We start from the raw sequence: 20,465 nt of genomic DNA on the forward strand, positions 1-20,465 counted from the left end.
AGTCACACTATCCAGTTGAATGAGAAACAAACAGTTAAAAAAAACAACTCATAAAGTACATTAATTGAGAAGTTATCTTATTCAGATATTAAATATTACTTAAAGACTAAAGTAATTTTCAAAGAAAGAGTGCATCAAGATTGCTTAGAAAAGTTGAAAAAAAAATAAAGATGATTGAAATTATCAGAATGAATACGTGCTGAAGTCTGAAAATAGTTAACAATAAGAAAAATAATACATGCAGCTCAAATACTACAAAAAAAGTACTCAGAGTAAATATAATCAAAGGTCTGGTATAAGAAATTCTAAGGACAATGTAATTTTTAGAAGTTAGGAAATGTACACTTTGTGTCAACATGATGTCAGAAAGACATACTGAAACTCTCACAAACTGATATTAAAATAAATAAACAATCCAAGTACAATTGGAGATAGTGTTTCACCTGACACTAATGATTGAAACTACACAAAATATTGAGAAATGGATTTTCTTTTTTTCTCTTTCTATCTGTAATAAATCCTACTACCTTAACAGTATTTTTTTAATGTACTTTCAGAGAAAGTTCTAAGTGCAATCATAACATAGCCAAACAGAACATTTTATAAAACTAAACTAACTTTTTAAAACTTGGAAAATCTCTCTTACATAACTGATACTTTCAACTACACTAAAAATACTTATTATATTCCTTAAAATTTAGCAAAATTAAAATGTTTGAAACAGTGGGTAGAAAGAGTGACATGGTTGGATAAAGATTAAATATCCAAATGTTATGTAATTTGTAGCTTAAACAAATTACAAGTGATTAGTTAATGATTAATTTCTGTATAATTTCTTGAAAAACACGAAGTTGTATAAATTATTTAAATATAGTGGATCATTCCAGAAAAAGGTTTCTTTTTACCACATATCATGGTTGTAATTACCAGGTAATTAAAATAAATTGATAGAATATTTTGTTTTCATCAACAATATTTATTTTCTTTTTTTACTGTACTCAAGACAAGGAAGATAAAAGATAACAGAGGGAAGAAGAAAGGCAATGAGATGAAGAAGTACAAAAATCAGCCATAGATGAGAACTCATCTATCAGAAAAACAGAGATCAAAGGCTGGCAAATAGAGAGAAATGTGCAACAAGATAAGAGTGACCCTGACATCAGGAAGTAGAAGAAGGCTGAGAAGTTGAAATGGGTAGGGAAGGTGTAGATTCAGCAGAAACAAAAATATGAACAGAATGGTAAGGTAGAGAAATACGATAAATCACAGTAAGCAATGAAGACTGATACCAGTCACCTTAGCCCAAATTGCCAGTGTGTCAAGAACATTATTGAAAACCTCATGACAATAAAAAAAATGGAGCCCGATAAAGATCATGCAGATAAGCACAAGGGAGGCGTGCATTAACTTGGAAAGCATCCCGTTCAAAAAAAGTCCTAAAGCAGAGGAACCATGCAAGAAGAAAAAGAACAATTTGGGCCAATTTGGTGAACAGAAGAGAATAAACCTCTTCAGAAAACCCCCTCTTGAGCATGATGAAGTACCTTGAAAATAGCGTAAAGTGACAAGAGGTACAACAAGATGATGGTTAGAAACAGAAAAAGGCATGAAAATTGGGTATTAGAAAGGAAAGTAAAAGTGGTCCATCCTCTCAAACAGTCAAAAAATTTAAAAAAAATGACTGTAAGCCAGGACAAAAGTCAAGCAAATGAGGAGAAAAAGGTAGCTTAGTGTGGGTGTGCAAGTATTTAAGAATTAGTTTGCTTGGACCATAATGTCAGGTGAAGGAAAATAAAGTTTCCAGAGTGTGAGCTTCATGTAACATAGCACAAAAGGAATAAAAAAATAAATAGGAAAAGAGAGAAAATAAACAGTTCCAAAACCCCATCAAATAAGACAAGAAAAGAGTACAAATTTTCCTTTACAGATATAGCTGTGAGGAGAGCAAACTGTGTAAAAGAAGATATCCTATCAGAATCAACATCCTTCTGATCATGTTCAAGTTGGGGAAGAGGAACATTTGATGAACTAACAGGAGGATGAGGCCAGTATGCTTGAAGAAATTCACAACACTTCGAACAACGGCTGTCATGTTCACTACAGACAATGAGCTCCCACTAGCCACAATAGACAGAGGTTCTTTACAAAAAACATTGTGATTAACATGGAACAAAGTGAAAGTTAACACATTTGAGAATTAATAGTGCGTAAGCAGGAAAAATTAATTTTCTTCAGTTATAAAAGAAATGAACAAAACTAAGAATTTAAGTTTCATGAGCCATTGTAAATTTCATGATTAGTTAATAATTTTAAAAACATATTAATTCTAGACAATGCCAAGGAAAAGAAGTTATTTGGAGTCCAAGTTCTTAAGAGGACCATTACTGTGCAAGAAGATATTGTTTCAGTCCTACCGGAAGAAAGCTATTGACTAATGATGATATCATCAGTAACTTGTGCAATTTAAATTAAACTCATGGTTTTTAACATAACATCTAGGGACAAAATGGGACCTATTGGTCCATCTCAACTGTTCCATCCTCTAAGCTCTAATATAAAATTATTAATTAATAAATTTTAAAAAATTTTAAAACCAGCTTTTATCATGCATATACTTGTCAATCTTTCTCTAAAACTCACATGAATTTATTGCCTTCACAATACCTGAAGGCAACCGATTCCAAAGGCCAACAATCCTGTTAGAAAAATATTTTAGTTGAAGATAACTTCTACCCTGTCATAGTTTATACTCGTGTTCACCAGTCCTACTACTCTCATTGTTAAGTATGAAAAACAATGATGCATCAACACTATCAACTCCCTATACAATCTTAAACATCTCAATCAGATACCCCTTAGCTCTTCCTTTCTCCAGATAAAATAACCTGAGAGATTTCAACCTCTCCTCATATGACAACCCTTCTATCCCTAGCACTATTCTAGTAATCATTTTCTGAACCTTTTCCAATAATTCAATGTCTTTCTTACAGTAAAGAGTACAAGACTGAATATAATATTCCAAATGTAGCCTAATCAGTGACCTATACAATGAAATTATAGCTTCTTTAGACTTGTATTCAATACTTCTGCAAATACAACCTAAACTCCTAGTTGCTCTACTACAAGCAACAGTACACTGCTTGGATGGCTACAGAGATTGGTCAACTATTACACCAAAATTCCTTTCTTTCATAATATTGTTAAGCTTATGTCCATTCAAATTATACTTAAAATTCAACTTATTATAACCCACATGGAGTATCTTGCATTTATTATAATTAATATCCATTTGCCATCTATTTGCCTAACTCAATAAATAATCTAAATCCTTTGGTGAAGTAGCAGCATCTTCACAGCTAGCAACACCAAAGGCCTTAATATAATCTGCAAAATTTAAGAAATTTATTTATTAATATCAATGATGTAAAAAAAGAGCAATGGTTCTAACATTGAGCCCTGAGGTACTCTACTGGTACCCACTTGTGACATTAATCCAGTTTAACTTAAATCCATTTGTAAGACCCCTCTGCTTTCTTCTATCCAGCAACTCATCCTTCTACATTTACAACTTTTTTAAAAGCCTTTTATTTGGTACCTTGTCAAATGTCTAAAAACCTAGATACACCAAATTTATACTCTTACCCTTACTAACATATGCAGTAATCTTTTCATAGAATGTCAAAAGATTTGTAAGGCAAGATTTTCCCTTCATGAAACCATGGTGACAGTCCAATAAAATTATAAACCTTGTTAACCCTACTAACATAGGTCAAAAGGCCACATTATCACATTTGTTGACTTGCATTCAAAATTTTATTGACCAACTATTTCATAAATGTATGTACTTGAATTATTGATACTGGCCAGCTAGATTGTATAATAAGAACCTAATATATTTTCTGTTTTCTGAGATATTATAATATTTATTGAGTCAACCAAGATAATCTCATCCACCTCTTCAATTTTTGAAAATGCTTGCATACACCTACTTTACCCAATGAAGTGTGTATAACAAAGTGAAACCACAAAATTTCCCCTGTTGGTTTTCTCAGTTCTCTAAAATATTTAGGTGGCAAATTATTTATTTTAATGCTAAATTTGTAGTAGTAAGATATAAGTGAGCTCAAAATTTTATATTTTTTAGACCCAAATACAGTTTAGTTTTTAAGCTTGATAAACTATAGTAGAATTCTGTGGTACCAGTATAGTAATTTATAATTTTTTATTATTTGAAAATGTAGATAAAAAGACAAAAAATTTATATTATTCACATTCTCCATGTGCAAAATTTAATAAGGCTTAGCATCCTACAGCAAGTATCAAATGAATACAAAGTTCATAACTAGAATTAATAATTGTTTGCTATACTTCTTTATTTGCTGTTCTATGTCTTAAGAAAAATAAGTTTAAGAACTTATTTATAAATAATATTAATGTATATACATAAATAATGTATTGCAACTGAAATGCAACTATAAAACAAATTACTTGTCTGCTAAAACTGAGTCAAGACAGGTCATTTTGTAAAACCCAGTTTGATATTTTTAGATACAGTAATAAGCATGCACATGTGCCTCATTATTGCAACTTCTGTAATGTTAGCTAGGTATGGCTGAAAGGTCAATATAAGAAAAACAATAAATATATATATATAGATGTATTATGTTATGAGACTAAAGTTATTTAGACTAAGGAAATGTTATAATTTGTAGTCATTCTAGAATGAAAGAAGCACAATTTATATTTATTTCCTAATTTTTATTGTGGTTTCGAGGTTGGTCAAATCAACTCAACCCGTACAGAAATACAATGTGAAAATAACATACAAAATATAGTTTTTCTCTAAAAAAAGATTTGACAATTTCATATGTGAAATTTGAAAATTTTCTGATGCATAAAAGTATTTCTAATATTAAAATCAAAATTACTTTGCATGCTTGATAATCAATATTAGAAAAGACAAAAGGCATGAGAAAAACACAAAGTAAAAAATCTTAAAACTTAATAAAAGAACTGATATTTTTGTTCATGAAATCCTTGTAATGTTTACTGATAATATACAAAATGTCATGAAGATACACTCACTAATTCAAAAGTTATAGCATAAAGACTATAATATGCACAAAGTGTTTATGAGGTAAATCCCTGAGAACCAGTGCACACTGAGAAACTTAAATGACTTTGCAAAGCATCTTTTATCAGACTTTCCACAACTGGTTTAAGACTAATGGGTCTACAGTTACTGGGACAATTCTTATCACTTTCCTTTAAGAGGAGTTACATAAGCTGACTTCATATCCTTTGATACCTGTTCACTATTCCAAAAATTATAGCAACTGGTTCACACATCTTTAACCTCCTCTTGTAGTTTTGAGAAAACATTATCTGTCTCAGGTGCTTTATTGTTATTTAAACTTCACTTCAGTGTTATTTAACTCAAAACTAGTGACATGTAAACCTCATAAGCAAATTTTAGAGAGATCAAGCTATTCTAGGTGTGAAATTGAATTTTCCTGTTCAGTGAAGAATTTTTATCATATGACCTAGAGATTTTGAATAGAACACTAATCATCAGGTCATGAAATGCAGTTGTCCCAAATGATAAAATCACTGAACAAGGTTGTATTGTTAAAGTGCAAATGTTTGCTACATAATACCTTTTCCAATACATCACTACATTCAACTGAAAGTCACTTTTAACAACTCAATGAACATGAGATTAAGGTTTGTTCAGTAAAATTATCTACCTGAAGCTCTGGAGATGATTCGTCACTTGGTAATGAGTCAATTAGAACATCAATGTCTTTAGCTGTCCTTGCTATAAGTGTAGCAAATAGCTGAGCATAGTCTGAAATTAAACAGTTTTGAAATTATTGGTGCTAAAAATAATATTTTTCCAATTTTTCATTACTAACTAAAACACTTGATTTCTGTGGTTTTAATATTCACATAAAAAAGATCTATTCAAGAGCTATCTGCTAGCCATTTCAAATTTTGAACTGATAGCCTAGAGGCAAGGTAACTAATTAAAAACAACCAGAGTCAACTTTTAGGTTGGTCTTGTCTAACCAAATAACAAAATTTGACTGTAACCTAATATGAACTGTATTATATAATAAAACTCAAATCCAACAAATGTAATATCCATGAAAAGATTTTATTTTTTTTAAATAATTTCTAGCCTGGTGAAGTACTGCAAGGCTATTTTACACAACACCATTCTCCATTTTTACTGTAGCTTTGGTTTATGTACATTATTTGACACTTTTAAAAATCTTAAAAATAAATGTTAATTTCAGAGATCTTTACCTGTGTTTTGGTATAATTCAGACCATGGCTTTTAACACTGCATAAGATTTAATTTGAGAATTTTGCAGAACCTACCAAATTTGACAAGAATTTTTGCTTCATGGATAATATATATGTTATACATATAGTGATCAAAAGTTGAATACCGATCTCTTGAAAGTGGCTTTTGACACTGCACAAGATTTAATTTGAAAATATTGCAGAACCTGTAAAATGTAACAATCTTTGTTCCATGGATAACCATTGTCATATACATATTAATCAAAAGTTGTATAATGGCTTGTTTCAAAGTGGATATCATTAAATTTAAAGTATCAGAATTCATTAGCCAAGAAGGAATATATAATCATTCATTAAAATGTTTTGTTGCAAAATTGTTTCACAAATTATTTATAACAGAAAAGTAATTTATCACCCAATTCTATTAACCCTTTTGCATTGGTCTTGGTATAATATACACAAGTTCATCTACACACTTGCACGTGTTAAGTATTTGTAATATAACTTTTGATGCAGCAACTGTACCTTACAAAATCTTGTAGACTTTTAGTAAAGGTTATAAGTTTTTCTATAAAAAAAATCAGATTTTTTAAAGAAATACTTTTACAAAAGATTTGTTTGTGAAAATATCAAGTCTGTTTTGTTACTTGTCTGAGGGTAATTTCATGTTAAGATAAAAAAACTATTCTTCATCCCAAAAATCTCAAATATTATTTGTGTAATCTCTTAAAACTCATAAATACTTTTCAAATATTTGTTTTCAGTAAGACTTTATATTTTATTTTCTATACCTTAACTATGTGGAGTTCATCAACTGACCATCATGCATTTCCAATAGTTATTTCCTTCAGCTCGTAAGATTAGCTATTCTCATTAATTACTACCCTCTACCTGTGAACATTTTATTATGCAACCTACAAGCCTTCCCCACCCAAAGAAGCCAACACTGCAATATGATGTAAATAATGGGAGATGAACATGTTAGGGTTGTTCCACATGGCTGATTGTTGGATTTTCTCCACAGGCCAACAAAGACAAGACAAGAGGAAAAAAAACTGAGGTATAGGATTTGATGAGAGGTAACATGGACAAAAGTACAGTGGGAAAGGAACAAGGAGGAATAAGCCAACAATGAAATCAGTTGGTGAAGGTTAAAGTGTAGAAATCTTTGGACGAAAAGGGTTACCACAGGATAAAGAGACAGTAACAGGAACCATGAAAGGAAGCCATGCAGGCAATGTAACAAAGAAGAGCATACATAGGACATAGAAGTCTATGTGGATCGAGACAGGGATAGAGATGAGAAATATAGGGAAAGGAAACAGACAAAAAAGAAGAGTTACCCTTACAAGTTGCCATGGTTTTGGGTAAGAAGAAATGAATACACTTTAAGAAACAAGTGAAACAAAGAACATAAAGAAATAAGACTTGAAAGGAGGTAAAGTAAGGAAATGGAGGACCACATTAATATCCCAATCTGGAAGAGCAGATTGCTGAGGAGGTCGAGAAATCTGAAAGAAATAGATTAATATGATAAGTATGGATGAGAGAAAAAACCTACAGTAACAGTACAGACAAAAGGCATGGAATAAAATTGTCCAATACCTGAAATAAAGGAGACTAAAGACCCCTGGTTGAAAAGCCACTTCAGAAATTTGGAGACACCAGCAACAGTAGGATGAGCAGCAGAAAATCAATAAGCGTGGGTCCAAGAGCAAAAGACCTACTACTTTTGCCAGCACAGTTCCATGGAGGAAGGATGAAGAGATTGAACCAAAAGCTACATGACAGGAGAAACCATATCTCCTCACCAAGAACCACAAAAAAGCCAGGTGTGAAGACAAAGGACATAAACTATGGGATAAATAATTAGTGTTTGGGTTTGATGGAGGAGGTCTGTAATAAGAGAAGTGATACTGGAGGGAATAATTTTAGCTAAAGTAAATGAGGAAATCATGGTTGAACTGGTCAGTAGAAAGCGATAAGGACTTGGCATAGAGTGGTGTGGACAATGGAATTACCCAATGAAGCAGTCAGACAGGAGGATAAACATATAGGAATTTGTGTGACTAATCTGGCTGATAACATCTGTAGCCAAAGCCTAAGAATGAAGTACAGGGAGCCAAAAGAAATAGTAACTAGTGATTTGAGAACACTGATAAATGAAGTAATGTGACAAAAACCCTACAAATTATAAAACCACCTGAGAATAAGAAAATGAGGGACCACCCCATCGGGTAAATCTTGTCAAGACAGGAAAGATGATCTGCTATGAAGCTGAAAGCACCCAAAATGCAACATGCAATTAAACTAATGTCTTGTGTAAGGGTATAAGAGATCCAATGTATGAAAACAATTTATGTGTATGTTATTCTAATTTTGGGGCCACCCAATATTTATTCATTGTGATGTTCCCATACTGAAAATGATACAAAATTTGAGTTTTTCCTGAACAAAAGTCAATCTTCCCTCACCAATAAATTTGAATTAAACTGATAAAAAAAACAGTTTAAGACAAATAAATATTAACTACACTCAAGTTCATCTTTCAATGAAATAAAATAAAAATTAGAGTTAACCTCCATGTACCTCCTCTTATAACCAAATCAAACTACTTTTATATTGATTCGTAAATACAATGCCAATTCAATTTTTTCTGTTGAAAAGCACCAATTGCTGGATGTAACATTTTATATAGTATTGTAATATCTTTGTGTTTGAAATTATATAAATATTACATAAAAACACTGTAGAAGAAACATATTTTGAATATGAATGTTTTCAAATGTCACATTAACCAATAAAACATTTTTGTAGAATTTTATTAAGTTAATATTTTCATACAATAAAAATGCATTTCCAATAAGTACTTAACTCCTATCATCCAAGGCTATCTCAACCTCAGTTTGACCACTAAGCATTGTTAAAAAAATTGTTTCTCTAATAGCACATTAGATTATTATACCAGAACATACGCATATTCTGTGACTATCCTCCACCAACCTTTCTGTGCCTCCTACACTAAAACAGGTAGCTCCCTCTCTATTCTAGCATAATCCTCACTTTCAAGAATTGGAAGTTACAAACTGAAACACCAGGATATCAGTGGGAAGAAAACGTCAGAAGAGGGTTGGCAGAGTACCTATTTGAAATAGATTATCAGTGTAGACGATGTTAACTTTCAAATTAGTATTAACTCTGCTCATCCAAAACTGAACTTCCATAATGAAAGAGTGGAGGGGCTGATGAAGGCACAAAAGTATTCAAATAAGCAGCTAAAAACCACAAAAAACAAGTGTACCCTACGAAAAAAGTAAGGCACAACTGTGGAGTGTGACACTACTTCTGGAATAGGTGAGCTCTTTGTCCATTAAAAAAACAATGATGTATATAAGGTGCAATGTATGAAGCAGGCATCATATATTCAAGAAAAAGATGTACAGAACTTTACTTTGTAGAAGTGAGGCATATCTTTGACATGAATCAACACAGAGTGGTAAAATGAAATGTGCAGTACATTGAAGCAAGTCAACTGATTCTTGTCAAGGATATTAATAGCAACAAAAGTGATCTTCATCTTCAAAAAAGAAGAAAATACTAGTACCATAAGTAAGTTGTGAGATGAAATGTTGTCTAATAATTCAGAATCAGTCTGTTATCAACAGATAGTGCATTATTTGTCTACATACTTAGTAGATCATAGTATGTGATATAAGAAAAATTAGTCATAGAAAGCTGCCAGATAACGTGATACAAAAATAAGTAGCTAGAGCTAATTCACCGTAAACTGTAAATTAATAGGCCTGTGCTTCCTGATAATCAACCCACACACCTTACACCTGGATGGATGGATCCACAAACAGGAATAAATCTGGATAAGTACGAATCCTGTCCAAGCATTCAACCAACAAAGCAGATTGTCCTCTATAGAAGAGGAATTTTAAAAGAAATAGCCACAAGATCTGGAACGAGGCTCCATGGATTGTGGAAAATTCACTGTAGGAAACTCACATGCCCAAAAAAGAGGAACCAGGGATGTAATGCATGACCACATCTAAACTGATAGATCCTTGCATGCAGAAATTGAGGGAGCAAACTAACACTTCCATAGAATGAAGTTGGAGAGGAGAAGGCTGAGCTCAACAGAGGTGAGTGTTGAAAAAGAACCCCAAATGGACAAGGTAATTAGGTAAGACTTCTCCAATACGATTAACAAACCCACCACAGTAGCTGCTTGGAGGAGTGACAAGTACAACTGACCAACTCCATTTCAAAATAGGCCATAAGAAGCCAGTCATCCAAATAACAAAGGAAGCACAGACACAGAGCATGAAGAGCAAAAGCCCTAACTACTCGACAAAAAAGCATAAGGTGCGAAAGCAAGCATAAAGGACAGAGCTCAAAACTGGTAAACAACCCCATAAAGGACAAACAGTAGATCATGACAAGACCATACTGAGATAGGGATATGCAGGTAAGCATTGGCAATATCCATCAACCTGGAGAAAATTCCCACCAGAGGGGGAGATAGGACTCCATGGTCAAATATGGAACATGAAAGAGGAAAATGAAGTGAGGCAAATCAATGACAGCCCTCCAGTTAATGAGTTTTTGTGGAACAACAAATAGTCAGGAGTAAAATCCCAATGACTGATGGAGATTAGGTTCAATAGTCTGTTGAGTGATGAGGTCCTGATTTGCCTCTGAAAGACACCAACAAACAATTGGAACCTGAGGTAGAGGGAAGAAAACAATTACAGAAGACAAGGGAGGTATGGTAAGAAATGGTCATTCACACCTGAGGTCTGAGATAAAGAGCCTATCAAAGTAGAGACACCCAAAGTGGTGACAATGACTTTGGAATTCATGCTTCAAGAGCCAACCAAAAAGGGACTATAATGAGGTAGAATTAAGGTAATTCTAAATAAAAATTTATGAAGTAAAACCACTTTGTGAAAAAAATGTATCTCAAAATGAAATCAGGTCAAAAAAGAAACACATCCAAGCACAAGCACCACCAAACAAAAAATGACAGTTCAGTAGAGGCACATAGGGGGATTCCCATGCATCACATGATTATACCATGCTCTTATTGATGGAGAGGTGACGCATGATGATTTACATGGGAGATATGCTGGAATCACTTGATTCCAATAGAAAGTAGTGGAAGACTTGTGGCATAGGTAAAGAAAACTTTTGCATATAGAAAGCAGCAATGAACAAGAATAGTTAATCTTGTGTGAACATAGTAGTATTATCTTGAAAATGGCACCGTTGCCTTGTCTATTTCACATGTTTGTAAAATGAGCACAAAAGCTTTGACAACTGTCAAAAACAAATATAATTTTGCTGGCAATGAAGCACCTTGAGTGTGCTGTGCAGGATTCTTAAATGATTAGCATGTTTGCTGCTTATCCTTATACAATTCCTGGGTTTACTTCTCAACATTTTGCCAAATTTGGATGGTCCTTTCAGTTACAGACATATTTTAGCCACCTAGTGCTACATAATTTCAAAGAAAATTGTGCATTTCCCTCAATAGCAGCTAATCTTTTCTTTGAGCAAGAGAATCAGAAAAAGAATAGTAGAGGGACCACATCACATTGCACAACTTCCACCCTGTCTTACTAGCTCATTATTTGAAGGTTACACATACGACATGCAAGCCACAGAACCCAACATTGATAAGTATCGGAATTTTAGGGTCATATTTCTCTTAATCCTATGCCAAATATGAAATAACTTTCTATTGTTATTTGGCCCATTCATTGAAATTTATGAAAGGTTTGCAAAATTTAGTTTTAAAAGTCTTATCTTAAACTGCACTAATAAATTCTCAGATCCTTTATGTTCAAGAAACTATAAGTCAAAATATCATCTCTCAGTTCTTTTCCTTGTTTGACAAATCCAACAAGTACATTAATTCTTCTTATAAATCTTTATTCAGTGACTTGTCAAATGATACAAGAATTGTCCCTGGAAGTTATATTTTGCTCATTAAAGCTTCCTAGAAATTGATGCCAATTCCAAAGTGGATTAGATAAGAGTATTTTCTTCTGCCACAATAAAATTTCTGTATTATAATGCTCTCTGAAAACATATTTTTAGACAAATAGTCAGTATTTGAACTCAAATTAGATGAGTAATGACTCAATGCCTGTAAAATGTTTTTTTCTGTTAAATCCTTGTTATCTAACAATCTGAGATGGGTTTGACCCCTTATTCTGATTTTTATGACTGTTATGCTGGTGATAATACAACCAGTTGATCTTTCTTAACCATCATTTCATCTTGGTTAGTTTAGAGCTATGGCTTATTTTAGAAAGCAGACAATGGTAGAACTCTTTGTTTAACTCTAGTATATTGTACCTCGGACTTTTGATTTTTTTTCTTGTGTCTTTTGTCCTTATTTCCTATTTCAAAACTGCTCCCTTGTAATGTGTACCAGACTCTTAGATCTGAAGCCAGAACTATTCCTAATCATAAGAAAAACCAAAGTCACTCAGCTAGTCTGTGTTGAGCTTTTTGTTTTATTGGCTACTCATTTTACTAGTATTTTCTCTCTTATAAAATCAATGAGTATTTATTGTTTTGTGTGTTCCTTACCCTGATGAGAAAAGTAACTTATTAAAAAAGTCAATACATTTCTAAAGGAACACCTACCCATAACTAAAATGAAACAAACTGGCTGGTGTTTAGTATATTTCATACAAAAAATTATCAAAAATTATATCAGTTATATTGGTTGATATAGTTTATATTATAAAGTAACACATCTGTCATTATTCTACTGCAGAAAAAAAAAGTGACTCAGAAAGCAAGAGGCAAGACAAAAGTGTTTTTAGTTTCTCTCATTGATATGTTTTTGAGCTGTTGTACTAAGATCAATCATTGAATCATATGAAGATATGTTACATTTGTTGATATACAGGGTAGCCCGTAAGTCCCTGCCCATCCATGTATCTTATGTATCCAGTGTATCTGTGTGCTGTCCCTCATTCTTGCTGCGTAATATTATGCAATGCCATGTTCTGCGAGACATTTTCCTCAACACAGCAGGGGTTATTGTTCCAAATGCTGCAGTAACAGCTGCCTTCAACTCATCATTAGTATAACCTAATAACATATGGATGGGTAGGGACTTACGGGCCACCCTGTAGTTAACATTACCATTCTTCTGCTGAAAAAAAAGTAGCTCTGGAGATAAGGGGTAAAATTTCTTTTAATTTTTTTTCTTACCAAAATTCTTTTGAACTGTTGTACTAAGATCAACCACTGAAAGGTAGAAATTGCTAACAAATGCATAGAAACTATTCCAAAAGTGAAAAATAGTGGCTTGGCCAGAGCATTTCAATTTTCCCTGACACATTTCTAAAATTCACACTTTTATTTGTTCTTGAAAAAAATTAAAAATTTTCTGACTTTTCCCTGACCCATGTGAGCTCTTTCCTGGTCTACAGCACAGTGGTGTCTGTCTGACCCTGGCTAATCTGATGGAAATATTTATAACATTGTAATTACAAAAATTACTCACTAAAAATATGGGGCTCTTGTCAAATCTCAACAGTTTCAATAATTTATAAAGAGTAAAATACTTATACATTTATCTAATAAGGTTCAAATTCATTCAAATATTATTTAATCCTATCACATGGGACTTGGTATAATGTATAATCTATACATTTGCATGCATTACGTATTTGTACTATAACTCTTGATACAACATGTATCTTCATAAAAGTTGGTAGACTTTTAATAAAGATTACAAGTATTTCATAAATAAAAAAATAAGACTTGTTAATGAAATATTTTTTACTAATGATTTGTTTGAGAATATAGTGTCTGTTTTATTACTAGTCTGAGTGCAAAGTATCTTCATGTTATGATTAAAAGCTATTCTTCATCCCAAAAATCTTAAATATTACTTATGTAATCTCTAAAAACTCCTAAATACATTTCACATGTTTATTTTCAGTAAGACTATATTTTATGTTATTTTCTGTACTTTTTGTGGGGTCTGTCACTTAACAAACCTTGTAACCTTCATCAAAAAAATCAGGAAATAAATATAAATTATGCTTTTTTCATGCTAGAATGACTACATATTATAACACAAAAATATAAATGTTTAGTCTAAGTAGCTTAAGTATCATAATGCTATATAGATTTGCATATATATTTATTATATTAACTTTCCAGTTATGCTTAGCTAACATTACATAGCTTGCTTTGATGTTTAGTCTAAGTAGCTTAAGTATCATAATGCTATATAGATTTGCATATATATTTATTATATTAACTTTCCAGTTATGCTTAGCTAACATTACATAACTTGCTTTGATGTTTAGTCTAAGTAGCTTAAGTATCATAATGCTATATAGATTTGCATATATATTTATTATATTAACTTTCCAGTTATGCTTAGCTAACATTACATAACTTGCTTTGATGTTTAGTCTAAGTAGCTTAAGTATCATAATGCTATATAGATTTGCATATATATTTATTATATTGACTTTCCAATTATGCTTAGCTAACATTACATAACTTCCTTTGATGTGGTGCACGTGAATTCAGGTCATTTAAACAGTAATATAAAACTGACTCAGTCTTCCCTGTCTTGACTGTGTTTTAGTGAATTAGTATTTTGTTACATACAGTCAAGTTTTAATTATTATACATTATATATATGTGTGTGTGTGTACACAGATTATTACTATTTAGAAATAAATTATTAAACATATTTTTTCTTAAAATATAGAACAATAAATCAAGAAGTAAAGCAACAGTTATCTGTTCTCCATATGGCTTTTGCACTTGTTTGTTGTTGGATATATGTTGCTAAGCCTTTTAAAATTTCACATGCAGAGGATATCAAAATTTTTTTAGGTTTTATACATAAAGTTAAATAACTAAAAAATTATAAATAAGTACATTGATACCATAGAATTCCACTATCATTTATTATGCTTAGTAACTAAGATTTACTTAGATTTTAAAAAATATGAAACTTCAAGTAGACTAAAAGTACAACCTACCTCCTTAAAAAAAATTGAATTTAAAGAATGAGGAAGCCTTTTCAAAGATTAAAATGATGGAGAACACCACTCTAGAGACATTCTGAGCTGTTAGTTGGTTATTCACATCATATACTGTAGTAAAAGCATATAAGGGACCATTACAAAAAATGGAAAGAGCTGAAGAGACCACTGCATTTGGTTTAATAAATAAGCTATATCTCAGCAATATATAAAGATATGTGGTTCATATTTTACATTCTAGCTTATCAATATTTGTAATTTGAGTTCCTAATTTGTACAAAATTATAGACTTAGTATTTTGAACTCACAAACATCTAATTTTAAACAGTGCTGCATTCAACATACCATGCAACTCACTAAAATCTGAATTTAAATGTTATTTTTCATATTTACTTTTATATGAATAAATTAACTCATATATAATACTAAAATTTGAATTATAATTGTCAACTTGGTTTCAAACCTACTGAATAAATTCATAAAACAATAGTTCAATAAATTTTGAATGCAAGTCAACATGTGCAATGGCATGACCCTTGAACCCTGACCCTTTGCGAAAGGGTTAATAAATCTATTCTAAAACCTTTCACAATGTGGACTGCTGATATGAGAATACGAGGTCTGTTCAAAAAATACGTGGACTGACGTCATAAAACAAAATGTACTTTATTTAGAAGTTACAGGTCTGGGACCCCTTCAAAGTACTCTCCTCCCCAACGCACACACTTATCCCAACGGTGTTTCCACTTGTTGAAACAGTCCTGGTAAGCTTCTTTTGTAATGTCCTCCAGCTCCTTCGTCGCATTTGCCTTAATCTCAGGAATCGTCTCAAATCTTCTTCCTTTCAAGGGTCTTTTGAGTTTGGGGAACAAGAAAAAATCGCAAGGAGCAAGGTCAGGTGAGTAGGGGTGGGTGGGGAAGAACATTGATCGAGTGTTTGGCCAAAAACTCACGAGTTCTGAGGGCTGAATTTCAGCAACGCGGTGCATCTTCAATTTTTCGGTCAAAATCTCGTAACAAGATCCAACTGATATCCCACACTCTTCAGCAAGCTCCATGACAGTCTGACGTCGATTTGCCCGCACTAGGGTGTTGATTTTGTCGACGTGTGGGTCGTCAGTTGACGTGGAAGGACGTCCAGGACACTCATCATCTTCAATGGACTGTCAACCATCCTTAAAACGTTCATGCCACTTGAAACATGGCGTACGCTTCATAGCAACATCACCGTAAGCCGTGTTAAGCATAGCAAAAGTTTCAGTCGCAGATTTTCCAAGTTTAACACAAAATTTCACAGCAAGTCGTTGCTCCTTCAGGTCATTCATTCTGAAATCCGCCAAACAAAAAAATTGCACTTCACTTAAAACCGCATAGCTAATACACAAATGAAGATATCTGCAGTCAGGAAATGGCATCGTAATCAGCTGATCTGTGCAAAACCTAGCGACACCAAGCGGATTCCCCTGGAACCAACTGGAGCCGCGCAATTCAAACAGTCTGCGTATTTTTTGAACAGCCCTCGTACTGTCAAATATGGCAATATTCCCTGTTAACTTTGGTAGTTTGTGTTAATTTTCTTTATAAGTCAGCTTGGAATCTGTAAAAAGATTAAAAAGTTTAACAGTGAAAAAACATTTGCAAGTTTTTTCGTTATCTAGAATATATGCATGTCCTATCCAAAATAGCAGACAATAATAAAAACAAAAAAAAACAAAGAAGATCATATGAGGTCATGACATCATTCAGAAAATGTCTATTCTTTAGGAAAGCACTCTTTGCAACTTTAAAAATATAGAAGCATAGGTAATGTATAATATCACTTCAACACCGAAGAAAGCAACACTTTTTTTATAATGAATGCTAATTTTCTTAATTGATTTAACTGTCTTCTTAATTTAAAGGACCTACTTTCTGGTATGACTAGTAGCATCAGCAACATAACTTAAGGCATGATACTCTGCCAAACTGCACTTCTAAATAACCAATTTTCATTAAATACTGGCATTACCTTCTGAAGATGACTGAGCTGGTTTAGATGCTGACTTTTCAAACTCTGGGAAACTGCTGGGAGGAGCAAACTGCTGAAGAACTCCAATACTATTACACAAGTTTTCTGCTTGCTTCAAGAAGAAACAAAAATTTTATTGTTTGATTAAGGAATTTTTAGTTTTAATAACTCTTTCATGAGTAATAAGTAATTTGAAATAAAATTATTTAGGCTCATAAATGTAAAATGCTAAACTATGATACTACATTTATCCAATATATTGTATATATTTTGTGCCTCATAAAAGCTACATAACAAACAAAACCTCATGAGAATACAGAATTCTTATGAATATTCTTGATTTTTAAATTTGCTATAATAACATTCATTTCAACTAAACATTATTTAGATAAGTGCACAGGTGTATATATTATCACAAGTAAAATGTTTCACATGTGCGCATACAACAATACAATTTAGTGCATCTAAGATCAGACTGTAAATTTCACATTAATGGAGATGAGTTTATTATGAATGAATGTAATGCTTTTTTTCCTCTCTCATGTAACATTATAAAATTACAGATAAGAACACATGGCCAGCCATCCCCTCCCGATATGAACACCAACATATTGGACCTGCTTTAGAGTCCAATTTCTTATCTACTACACTGAATCAGCTATAAAATACACTAGTGAAAGAATCATTCCTGGATACTTGGTCCAAAACGCCATGCAGGGTGTGTGTGTGTGATATGCTACAAGTATGTATACTGTACCTTTTTATATAGCTATATCAACTGTAGAGCTCAGTAATTAACAGTTCTATATTTGATTAGTATATTTAAGTAATTCACTATCCCAGTTCAAAATAGGTAATCTTGTTGTGTATTTCTAAAATTTTCTTTTTAAATTTGTAACCAAAATCCAGACTTGTAGTACTGGAGTCTGGGACTCAATTTGCATGTTTTTGTGGCTTAGACTTAAGACTGGAATCACTGTCAAGAAATATTCATACTCTATAACATGTATAACTCAAAACCAGATATTTAAGCAATAGAAATTTAATTGTTACTTTTATTTTATACAATAAATTTTACCTCTGAAAGTCATTCAGAGGTAAAAAGAAAATTGTTCTTTTAGCAATAACTGATTACTGTTTGGCAGTAAACAATACAGCTGCTGCTATGCCTAGAACTGTAATGAATAGCTTTAGATACTACTATGTTAGACTGAGAATCTTTCTTAATTTTAGCTGTTAATTGCTTTAGCTCTGGTTAGAAATCAAACATATTTATTATTAACTACATCTACTGCAATAAGTATAATCAAAGGTACATTCACTAGTCTACAACATGCATTTGAAAAATATAATGTCATATTTGTTGTGAATTTTTAGCCATTTACTGTTTGGATATTTGTAAATACCCAACTGACTCAAGACAATTAAATTGGAATCTCCAGGATTCCCTGACATACACAAGTTCACATTATTACTGGTAGCAGTAGTATTAGTTCTATGTTAAATACTAAACTTTTGCTAATTCATGCAATCGTATTGATTTAAGTTTTTTACAGTTAATAGACATTTTTTTTTCATTTATTTATGTTACCTTTAGGAAACAAGTACCTGTGTCTCTCCCATAACGTGTTGTTAATTGCACACTCTTTTCATTCACTTATCTAACTGTTACCATTATTATTGTTTTACACTTTATGATTATGTTCCATATGATCAACAATTTATGACTACAATGGCTGTTTTTTTTTGCTAAGTCAGATGCAGTTCTTTTAAAGTACACAGTACAAAAAGGTTGTCTTTCACTGAAAGCATAGTGCATGTAGAAGTATGCATGTATCTATTACACGTATATGAATAGCATGCCTTTTTATAAGAAAACTGACCATTCTGTATAAATGCATTTTTATTGTATACTGAATACTACCTGAAGTACACATATGTTGGATGGGTGAAATAGAAACTTGTTTTGGACAAAAGATAAAAAAACTGCACTTTATTTTTCTCTTTAACATAATAATCATTAAAAATACTTAAAAGTACCAATACTGATTAAAAGAAAAAGACATTTTCAAGAATTCTAACAATAGTGGTTACACAGTTCATTCTGGTGCTAAAATATATATAACATTGGTAGTTTTTCCAAAATTAAATATGATTTAATGTCTCAGCAAAGGGATTTCTTTAATTTGAAGCAGTATTTGATAGTTTGAATAAAGGTCCTTGTCAAAATTCATTGTTTTTAGTCTGTATGTTTGTTTATTAGTTTTGAACTTTTGCACAAAGACTATCTCTTCTAGCCATCCATAATTTAACACTGCAAGACTAAAGGGAAAGCAGATAGTCTTCACTACCCATTGCCAACCCTTGAGCAACTATTTTACCAATGAATATTTGGATTAGCCATTATTGTATGCCTTCACAGTTGAAAAGGTGATCACGTCTGGTGTGACTGGGATTTAAATCCATGACCCTTATATTACAAGTTGAACTTCCTAATCACCTAGCCATGTTGGGCCTGTTTTTAGTTATCAATGACCGTCTTCACAGTTACTTAAACAACCAGACATCCTCAGTTAAATTCAAAATTTCATCCTTCAACTAGCAGTTGTACACACATGGTGCCTCAGAAGTCCAAACTTGGCCATACCTTATTTTTATTCTTCCACTTCTCTACTTTTAAGTTGGCCCTTTTATAGTGGTTTGTCAAATAGGTAACTCAAATCTTCTTGGACCCAATATTGGAAAAACTATCTAATTTATTGGTTACTTCACTTACACTTGCTTACCACTTTGTAAAGATCCTTAGATTTCTGTCAACATCAGTGTCACAATGTTGTGAAGAGGTTGCACTGATGGAACATGTCTTATAAAGTATACTTTATTATACAAAATTGAATTGGATCATTTTCCTTTCTGAGAGTGCCTTCTAAAAACTATCGATTGTAACTGTAATTATTACTTGATCTATCTCTATTTCAGCACACTTCACTCTGAAACTTAAGAAGAAAGTTTAACCTTGTTTTAAAGTTGAAGTTTTCGTTGTCTAACATCACTAGTATTACTATTGGCTGAAACTCGTATCCCTAATCTTTGTAAATTTGTTTCAT

General features: G+C 32.3%; 1 protein-coding gene across 2 annotated transcripts in view; it reads right to left on the reverse strand.

Moving 5' to 3' along the window:
* MED21 (mediator complex subunit 21) overlaps positions 1–20,465 on the reverse strand; it is a 48,507-nt gene that overhangs the window by 27,254 nt on the left and 788 nt on the right. For both annotated transcript variants that reach the window (XM_076456444.1, XM_076456436.1), the window contains exons 2-3: positions 17,359–17,470; positions 5,748–5,848 (exon numbers count right to left, since the gene is read on the reverse strand). In XM_076456444.1, coding sequence (XP_076312559.1) covers positions 5,748–5,848; positions 17,359–17,470 — 213 coding nt within the window. The remainder of the gene's footprint in view (positions 1–5,747; positions 5,849–17,358; positions 17,471–20,465) is intronic.

This window comes from Tachypleus tridentatus, chromosome 1 (genome assembly GCF_004210375.1).
Source record: "Tachypleus tridentatus isolate NWPU-2018 chromosome 1, ASM421037v1, whole genome shotgun sequence".
Taxonomy (NCBI): domain Eukaryota; kingdom Metazoa; phylum Arthropoda; class Merostomata; order Xiphosura; family Limulidae; genus Tachypleus; species Tachypleus tridentatus.